This window comes from Muntiacus reevesi, chromosome 19 (genome assembly GCF_963930625.1).
Source record: "Muntiacus reevesi chromosome 19, mMunRee1.1, whole genome shotgun sequence".
Lineage (NCBI taxonomy): Eukaryota > Metazoa > Chordata > Mammalia > Artiodactyla > Cervidae > Muntiacus > Muntiacus reevesi.
In genome coordinates this window covers 31,933,518-31,943,811 of record NC_089267.1, presented here as the reverse complement: position 1 = coordinate 31,943,811, position 10,294 = coordinate 31,933,518, and the positions used below count along the sequence as shown (strand labels likewise).

At 42.5% G+C, this 10,294-nt stretch overlaps 1 protein-coding gene across 1 annotated transcript; it reads right to left on the bottom strand.

Annotated features, from left to right (window-relative positions):
- Positions 1-499: 499 nt before the first annotated feature.
- Positions 500-9,131, bottom strand: FAM162B (family with sequence similarity 162 member B). The gene is made up of 4 exons (XM_065911683.1): positions 8,329-9,131; positions 8,081-8,192; positions 5,631-5,739; positions 500-937 (listed from the first exon to the last, which is right to left on the bottom strand). The coding sequence occupies exons 1-4, from the start codon at positions 8,738-8,740 to the stop codon at positions 839-841; spliced, it is 732 nt and encodes a 243-aa protein (XP_065767755.1). The 5' UTR covers positions 8,741-9,131; the 3' UTR covers positions 500-838.
- Positions 9,132-10,294: the final 1,163 nt, after the last annotated feature.

The following is a 10,294-nucleotide window of genomic DNA, read 5'->3' as shown; positions in this document are numbered from 1 at the left end:
TTACATATATTTTCTGTATCTGGGAGTTTCGGGTTTTGGCTCAATGTTAACATTTTTTGAGATTCATATTGATGCATATATGTGTGGTTTGTTCATTTTCTTTGCTGTCTCCTATCCTGTTTTGTGACTACACCGTGATGTCTGGTAAGGGAAGTTTGTTTTACTTTTGTTCCCAAGGCGTGTGGGATCTTAGTTTCCCAACCAGGGATGAAACCTGTGCCCCGTGCGGTGGAAGCGCAGTCTCAACGACTGGACCGACAAGGAAATCCCCAGAATGCTTATGATGCTTTTATTTTAGCATCATCTCTAGTGGCCAAAAACTGGACCAAATAACCAGATAAACTGACATATTCATACAATGGAATACTATAACAATGAAAATGAATGACTTCCTGCTACTCACAGTCCGAATGAATTTCACAATATAATACTGAGTATAAGAATTTACACAAGTGTATATTATATCATTCTATGTATATAAAGTTAAAACAGGCAAAACTAGTCTATGGTGATAAAACAACATCTTTTTTTATCTGTGTGGTAATGACTGACTGAGGGCAGAAATGAGGCAGAAAGGAGATGTTTTATGCCTTGACCTGAACAGTGGTGATGCAGGTGTGTTCACTAAAATTCTATCAAACTGTGTACACTTGTGCACTTTCTAAATGTATGTTATACTTCAGCAAAAGTTTACTAAAAATAGAAATAAAAAAAGACTTTGCCGTTCTTGTTACCAAAATAAAGCCTTGACAAGTACTTTGTTAAATATTCTCTTTTACCTATCATTTATTGTTGCTGGTAACAGTGATGATATTCCAATGAACACTTTGTCAGAATATCATTTAGCCTTGGCCTGTGCAGCCAGTGCCGCTTCTTCACGCCATTTTGCCTTCTTTGCCAGATTCCAACTTGTTAAAGATTCATGTCGTTCTGCAGCCTGCAGAAGCAAGAGGTGAAGCATTTTGGCACTCTGGAAAAATTTGTATTTTAGAGATACATATCAGACTCCATGAAAAGAAGAAAAATAACAAAGCATCAATCACATGTAGCATTTAAGAAAAACAGTCCTTTGATACAGAAAAAAATCTGCCTAAGTTATTAGACTTCTAGTCAATACTACTGCTATATAGAAATCTGCCCCCACCCTCTCTTGGCACACATAGATATAGTTGTTGGACAAACAATAAATACACTTTCAAATAATTAAAGTCAAGAAAGGGAAATCCCCAGGTACCTTTTATGAAAAGAATGCAAAAGGCGTAAGTTGATGGGGAATGAGAAGGACGAACACCAGGATAGCGGAAATGGCTTTATTAGGGGGAAATACTGGCTTTAACAGCTGTGGGTTAGAAGCTGAATCACTATGCCAATAGGCAAGTTCAGGATTTAGATCATGGGCATGGAGCTGAGGTATTCCTGTGAAATGACTAAAGCTCTTACCAGCCTGAGAACTGGCAAGGACACTAGGCATTTACCTGGGGGGGAGAATTACTTGTGAAAAGAGAAGATAATTAGCATTGTGATCAGGAGGAAAGAACTCTAGCTAGAAAATGGCTCAGAGGAAACTATTTAAATGTGGCACAGAGATATAAGTACAAAAAAAGAAGAGACATGAAGAATAGAATTAGAAATTCCAACATATATTCCCAATAGGTGAGTGATTAGAATGGGGGGAGAGGTCATATTTGAAGTAAAAACAGCTTACACTTTTTCAGAAGTGAGCAAAGCTATAGGTCCCTCAGACTCAAGAACATACAAAGTCCTTTGCAGAATAAAAATCTAATAGATATTGGTGGAAGTCTGATATGCATTTCACACTTAACACATCCAAAATAGAGGACTTGATATATTTTGTCTGTCAGGCCTACCAGTTCTTGCCCCAGCTGTACATATGGGGAATGGCAACACCATCCATCTTAGATGCTCAAGGCAGAAATCCAGGCATTTTTTGTGTCATTCTTCCATTTTGTTTCCTCTTCCCACACTGAATTTACCATAAAGCTCTATCCTTTTTACCTTTCCAAACATATCTCAAATTGCTAACGATTTCTCCATCTCTGACAGTATCTTAAATAAGGTTTAAGGTTTAATTATTCAAATTGAATATTAAATATCAAATTATTCAAATTAAGTTTAATTATTCAAAGTGACAGGTGAATTGGAGAGAAGGAAGATGGATACAGTTCAGTTCAGTTCAGTCGCTAAGTCGTGTCCAACTCTTTGCGGCCTCATGAACTGCAACACGCCAGGCCTCCCTGTCCATCACCAACTCCCAGAGTTTACCCAAACTCGTGTCCATTGAGTCGGTGATGCCATCCAGCCATCTCATCTTCTGTCGTCCCCTTCACCTCCTACCCCCAATCCCTCCCAGCATCAGGGTCTTTTCCAATGAGTCAGCTCTTTGCATCAGGTGGCCAAGTATTGGAGTTCCAGCTTCAACATCAGTCCTTCCAGTGAACAACCCAGGACTGATCTCCTTTAGGATGGACTGGTTGGATCTCCTTGCAGTCCAAGGGACTCTCAAGAGTCTTCTCCAACACCACAGTTCAAAAGCATCAATTCTTCAGCACTCAGCTCTCTTTATAGTCCCACTCTCACATCCGTATGTGACTACTGGAAAAACCATAGCCTAGGAATCCCTTAGAAGAAATGGAATAGCCATCATGGTCAACAAAAGAGTCTGAAATGCAGTACTTGGATGCAATCTCAAAAACAACAGAATGATCTCTCTTCGTTTCCAAGGCAAACCATTCAATATCACCGTAATCCAAGTCTATGCCCCAACCAGTAACGCTGAAGAAGCTGAAGTTGAACAGTTCTATGAAGACCTACAAGACCTTCTAGAACTAACACCCCAAAAAGATGTTCTTTTCATTATAGGGGACTGGAATGCAAAAGTAGGAAGTCAAGAAACACCTGGAGTAACAGGAAAATTTGGCCTTGGAGTATGGAATGAAGCAAAGCAAAGGCTAATAGAGTTCTGCCAAGAGAACGCACTGGCTATAGCAAACACCCTCTTCCAACAACACAAGAGAAGACTCTACACATGGACATCACCAGATGGTCAACACCAAAATCAGACTGAATATATTCTTTGCAGCCAAAGATGGAGAAGCTCTATACAGTCAGCAAAAACAAGACCGGGAGCTGACTGTGGCTCAGATCATGAACTCCTTATTGCCAAATTCAGACTTAAATTGAAGAAAGTAGGGAAAACCACTAGACCATTCAGGTATGACTGAAATAAAATCCCTTGTGACTGTACAGTGGAAGTGAGAAATAGATTTAAGGGACTAGATCTGATAGACAGAGTGCCTGATGAACTATGGATGGAGGTTCATGACATTGTACAGGAACCAGGCAGACAAGGCCATCCCCAAGAAAAAGAAATGCAAAAAAGTAAAATGGCTGTCTGCGGAGGCCTTACAAATAGCTGTGAAAAGAAGAGAAGCGAAAAGCAAAGGAGAAAAGGAAAGATATACCCATTTGAATGCAGAGTTCCAAAGAACAGCAAGGAGAGATAAGAAAGCCTTCCACAGCAATCAGTGCGAAGAAATAGAGGAAAACAACAGAATGGGAAAGACTAGAGATCTCTTCAAGAAAATTAGAGATACCAAGGGAACATTTCATGCAAAGATGGACTCAATAAAGGACAGAAATGGTAGGGACCAAATAGAAGAAGAAGGTATTAAGAAGAGGTGGCAAGAATACACAGAAGATTTGTACAAAAAAGATCTTCACGACCCAGATAATCATGATGGTGTGATCACTCACCTAGAACCAGACATCCTGGAATGTGAAGCCAAGTGGGCCTTAGAAAGCATCACTACGAGCAAAGCTAGTGGAGGTGATGGAATTCCAGTCAGGCTATTTCAAATCCTGAAAGATGATGCTGTGAAAGTGCTGCACTCAATATGCCAGCAAATTTGGAAAACTCAGCAGTGGTCACAGGACTGGAAAAGGTCAGCTTTCATTCCAGTCCCAAAGAAAGGCAATGCCAAAGAATGCTCAAACAACCACACAATTACAATCATCTCACATGCTAGTAAAGTAATGCTTAAAATTCTCCAAGCCAGGCTTCAACAATACATGAACCATGACCTTCCAGATGTCCAAGCTGGTTTTAGAAAAGGCAGAGGAAGCAGAGATCAAATTTCCAACATCCACTGGATCATCGAAAAAGCAAGAGAGTTCCAGAAATCATCTATTTCTGCTTTATTGACTTTTTGACTGTGTGGATCACAATAAACTGTGGAAAATTCTGAAAGAGATGGGAATACCAGACCACCTGACCTGCCTCTTTGAGAAACCTGTATGCAGGTCAGAAAGCAACAGTTAGAACTGGACATGGAACAACAGACTGGTTCCCAATAGGAAAAGGAGTACGTCAAGGCTGTATGTTGTCACCCTGCTTATTTAACTTATATGCAGAGTACATCATGAAAAACGCTGGGCTGGAAGAAGCACAAGCTGGAATCAAGATTGCCAGGAGAAATATCAATAACCTCAGATATGCAGATGACACCACCCTTATAGCATAAAGTGAAGAACTAAAGAGCCTCTGAAAGTGAAAGAGGAGAGTGAAAAAGTTGGCTTAAAGCTCAACATTCAGAAACTAAGATCATGGCATTCAGTCCCATGACTTCATGTCAAGTAGATGAAGTGGAAACAGTGGCTGACTATATTTTTCTGGGCTCCAAAATCACTGCAGATGGTGACTGCAGCCATGAAATTAAAAGACGCTTACTCCTTGGAAGCAAAGTTATGCCCAACCTAGATAGCATAATAAAAAGCAGAGATATTACTTTGTCAACAAAGGTCCATCTAGTCAAGGCTACAGTTTTTCCAGTGGTCATGTATGAATTTGAGAGTTGGACTATAAAGAAAGCTGGGCGCCAAAGAATTGATGCTTTTGAACTGTGGTGTTGGAGAAGACTCTTGAGAGTCCCTTGGGCTACAAGGAGATCCAACCAGTCCATCCTAAAGGAGATCAGTCCTGGGTGTTCACTGGTAGGACTGATGTTGAAGCTGAAACTCCAATACTTGGCCACCTGATGCAAAGAGCTGACTCATTGGAAAAGACCCTAATGCTGGGAACGATTGAGGGCAGGAGGAGAAGGGGACAACAGAGGATGAGATGGTCGGATGGCATCACCGACTCAATGGACATAGGTTTGGGTGGACCTCGGGAGTTGGTGATGGACAGGGAGGCCTGGCATGCTGGGGTTCATGGGGTCGCAAAGAGTCAGACAGGACTGAGAGACTGAACTGAACTGATGCCATAGCTAAACAGTTCATTATTTAAGGAAGGATGTAGTTTGGATAACTTTCAAACAAAAAGTTCTTCCTTTGCCGATTTTAACCAGGTTATAAACTGTAATTTCTCATTTTTCTTTGTCTTATAAATGGAAACAAGCTTCTGTCCCTTCTGTCCAGATGGTTAATTTGTTGACTCAAATTTCCATGAACAGTGTTGTTTCCAGTACAACTGATATATGCAGATGGGTCAAGATGTCTGAGATGAGACTGTTCTTACATTGGAAAACCAGCAATAATCCCCCATATGAGAACAAAGCTCATAATCCTTCTTAAAATTCTCAAGTCTATTTTTACTTTAAAGAGGTACTCACCCTTTTGGCTGATGCTATCACTGCAAAGCAGGCGATGATCGTGAGTCCAATCATTATGTAACAAGCTTTCACCCGAGCTTTGTTTCTTGCAGCATCTATCATTTCTGGCCTAAACCAAGATGTGTATTCTGTTAATCACAATAAAGCAATATGATTTCCTGACTGGCATAATAGACAATTATTTTTTACATAAATACTCCAAAAATTTCCCTGAATTCAACTGGCGGATGTGAAAGCCTTACAAATTCTAGTACATTATCTTACTAATTTCAAATTAACAGGTATTTATTACTTATATTGCTGCAGTAATATGAAGTGGCAGCTTATAAATAGACACAAGTAAAGAATGATTTTTGAGAAAGTATTCAGCAGTATTTTTTCTTATATATGTCGTTTGAATAGAGAAGAAGAATTCTAGGAAGCAATTCCTCTTAAAAATTAAAAAATATTTCTTTAACTTTCCACCAGTTGAAAAAATACAGAAAACCAATATCTAGCCTGTTTTCTTCAGGTTTTAGGCAGATTAATGTAAGTTTTAAGATATTAGTTGCAAACAGGTTAATATTAGCACATTATTAGATTACATTTGTTGTTGATTTTTGTTCCAGATGGAACCTGAAAGATCTAATCTTTTTTACCCATCCATCTGGCTTTGAACTGCTATACCAAATTAGTTTAACACTGAAAAGAAAAGTACAATCATTATTAAATATCATTAGTGTATGGTACAAAAATTATAGGTCACTTGTTAATTATGTCCATTAACAGCATAAAAGTGAAAGCTGTTTACATTGTAAATCTAGTGCTTAGGAGGCATATCTCTCCTAAATAGCAATGATTTAAAAATTATAGAAAATAATAGAAAATATTCAAATACTTTCATGTTTCCAACCCAAAACTATAATACTTTCCCTAGGCACACTGCTCAAAGTTAATTTAACAGAATTTCTTCTTTTTAACAATATTTCTTTGACTGCGATCCTGGGGAAGAATTATTTTTGTAAAATGGGTCTCTTCACATATACAGCTATATTGCTATAATATTGGGTCTAGAATCTCTAGACGTGTTAATTTATAATAATTCAGGTTCTTTACATTTTTGATTGCTCTGTCATATAGCCCTAGAATTCAAAATCCAAAAACACTGAGGATGGTCTTTTTAAGCTTTTCTGGGTCTAATTTCTGCTCTGGGCTAAATTATAGATCTCAAGGACAACAAAATTTGTTTTATAATATTAAAAAAAAGAAATCTCCGTGGTGAATAAATGCTGAAAACAGAGTTCAAATTCCATGTTATTTCAAATTCCATGTCCATTCCTCATTAAATCATTTAATTCAAGAAAGGAATAAAACTGTTTGAGAATTCATTACTGAACATTTCCCACCATATTTTTCCCATTTGAGATGCTTTTGATGACTAATAAATTAACAATCAATAAAAAGTGTGCACAATATGCACAGAACAAGGTGTAGACCCAGTTTCCATCATCCATTCTAACAGGCATTGATCACATCATATAAAATAATATTTGAACATCTGAAATCCTTATTTGATTTTATAGTTCTAGTCTCACTTTTTTCTGAGATCAGTTTAAAAAGTGGTAAATTGGTTTTATCCTTAGTTTCCTTCCTTCCCCTTTTAACCACTCCCTTGTAAGGTGCAGGGAAGATTTCTGGGCTTTATGCATAAACTGAAGTTGTAGAAAAAAATGCTTTTTAAGGGTGACCTTTACTTTGTTTTTGTTTTCGTAAAAGATTACATTTATCCTGGAGTTGAAGTTGTCAGCTTAGGTTTTATCAAGGGAACGTCTGTCCTGAGTATGGGATGAGGAGGCCAGAGACACAGATGCGCCCTGGCTCCTAGTCCTAGAAAACCCACGCTCAGATAGCTGCAAAACCGCGTACACCAGGCATCTCCCGCCCCAGAAGAGGAGGTCACACGGATGTGGCTTCTTCCCAGAGACTCTCCGGCCACCCCACGAGTCATGATCCCTCCTTGGGTGGATCACGGAGCCGCAACTCCTCCCCTCCCCAGCCCAGGCCAGGGCCCCGCCGCCTCTCAGCCACCCGGCTGTATGCGAGGACCCTGGTTTTTGTTTGGCCTAAGGCCGCCACTGCCTCCCGGCCCCGGAGCTCGCCGAGGGCGGGTATCTGAGCGACGGTGGAAGCACCCACTGAACTTCGGGATTTCCACCCGATTTCAACAATCTCCCCACAAGCTTAGCTTGGCTCCCACAGTCCAGTGAAGGAGCTTGGCATTTGGCCGCACTAGGGGCGCGTGAGTAATTCCCTTAGAGTGGTAGGTGACACTGTGAAGACCAGTGTGGCTCTGCACACCTCTCCCGACCTCTGTGCGCGCAGGTCGGGAAGTGGGTGGACCCCGAGCCTTCCAGGCCTGGGGCGGACCCTCCAGGGCGCCCTCACCCCGGCCCGGCACGGGCCACACTTACGGAATCCGAGGCGGGATATCCTCCATCGCTTTGAAACGCCCGGTCCACAGCAAGATTCTTTTGTCGAATTGCGACGGCTTGTGCTCGGCGGGGACCCTATGGACCTTGCCGGCTGCGAAGGCGACAGGGACATACAGAGGGACGGAGAGACCGACTGCCCAGTGATCGGGGCGCGCTCACACCTCCACCCCCCTGCCTCAGCGCTCCAGGGACCCGTCCCTCCCGGGTCGTTCCCAGCCCCTGCTCACCAGAACCTGGGGGCTCCGAGCCGCCGGGGCTCCCGCCACTGGAGTATTGGGGGCGACCCCGGGGCCAGAGAGACGCGACCGGCCGCCGCTCGGCTTCTGGGGGCGCTCCCGGGGCGCAGCAGGGGATGCGCCCCAGGCGGAGGCGCAGGAGGCTCCCGACGGTGGCCAGCATGCTGCTGAGCTCTGATCCCGCGCCCTCAGCCCAGCCGGGGCCGGCGCTCCCGGGACCCCTGCCGCCCCGCCCCGCGCCGCTCCCAGGGGAGCCCCGGATGCGCAGCTGGAGTCTGACGTGCGCACCCTGGGCTCCGGGTCCCCGCCCCCCCCGGCGACCCCCGACCCGGGCGTCCCGACCCTGGGGCTGAGTCGGTCCCCCGGCGCGCCGCGGACGACTTTCCTCCCGAAGCAGCTCCATGCCTTTTAAAGGCAATTCTTGGTATTGAGTAGAAGCGTGTTTCCATCACACCTTTTTTTTTTTTTTTAATTTCACTGGTGCTTAAGAGAATAAATTTAACCTCTCTCTCCTCCAGGGAAAGCCAACAGTCAGGCCTTCAAGTGCAGGTCGTTTCAGATGTTTACCAAGTGAGTGTAAGGGCTTTCAACAAACTTTTGACTTTCCCATGAGGCGATTTTTTGAAGTTAGCTCTTCACCTCACCCTCCACTCCCATACTTTTCTCTTTTCCAGACAAAACAACCTCAGTTTCTACAGTTTTTGTCCACCTCTTCATTTCTTAGACTGCAAACTCTCCAGACACTCTTCAAAACGAGCTATTCTACATTTCTACCATCGTTCCCTCTCAAAAAGAGGGGAGAATCCTCTATTCTTTGGCATCTAAATGTGGATAGGAACTCAGAAAAAAGGGCTTGTAGGAAAACTGTCAAGTCTAAAGAAATATACTTTGTGTCCTCATATTCCCTGGTGGCTCAGAGGATAAAAAATCTGCCAGCTATGAGGAAAACCTGGGTTCCCTGGGTAGGGGAGATCCCCTGGAGAAGGGAATGGCAACCCACTCCAGTATTCTTGCCTGGAGAATTCCATGGATAAAGGAGCCTGGGAGGCTACAGTTCATGCGATCGCAAAGAGCCAGGCAGGACTGAGCGACTAACATAACAACACACAGGGACCACAGACCCCATCCAAGTTAAAGTGCTCCCCCGGAGGGAGCCCCAGGCCAGTCCACCCTCTCTTTTTCTGTCTCTGAGGTTTTTCTGAACCCAGACACTGAGCTATTTTTAGTTCGGTCTCCAGATACTTCTTTCCTTCCTAACTAGAAGTGTCCAGCGCTTGAGGGCAATATCTCTGTAACTCTGCATCTTTCACATAATGAAGATATTCATATCTCAATAAAGAAACATGCATTGAGAGATGTGATAATGCAAAGAACCATGAACTTTGCCGTCACACCAAGGTTTAAACCCCTAATTTGTGATTTAAGAGTTGCACAATTATTAGCAAATCATTTAAGTCATTCGTCTTGGTCTCATTTGTAAAATAAGAATGGCTTCCTTTCAAGTTCATTCATGCAACAACTATTAAAAAAAAAAAAAAACAAAAAACAACCTGTGCTATGCCAGCTACTCCTCAGAGCCGGCCATAGAGCAGTGAACAATGTCCAGTGAGGATTAGCATATGAACAGGGGGAAGAAAACAGGATGAGAAAAAGTAAGCAGACATGAGGTAGAATCTGTTTAGAGAGGATGGTTAAGGATACCCTTCTAAATGTCCCTGGCACATTAATAAACTTTCAAAGATGTTTCTTTCCCTTCACATTCTTTAACTAGTTCCCAAACACAAGCGCATTTTAATTCATGAAATCCCTTGTAGGGAACTGTAGGAGGCTATGAGCTCCCTGAGGGTATAGCCCAAACACTGGCTCTTAATAGATACTTAATTTTAATCTTACATAAATGAAAAAATTAATGTGAACCTTCAATAATAAAATGGACTGCATCTGGGCTAGTTTAAGA

Bases quoted from the DNA above. Each gene is read 5' to 3' on its own strand.
- FAM162B (XM_065911683.1), bottom strand. From the start codon at position 8,740: ATGGAGCTGCTTCGGGAGGAAAGTCGTCCGCGGCGCGCCGGGGGACCG. The intron at 8,193-8,328 runs GTGAGCAGGGGC...TCGCCTTCGCAG, and splicing joins CTCGGAGCCCCCAGGTTCTG to CCGGCAAGGTCCATAGGGTC. The intron at 5,740-8,080 runs GTAAGTGTGGCC...ATCTTGGTTTAG, and splicing joins GATATCCCGCCTCGGATTCC to GCCAGAAATGATAGATGCTG.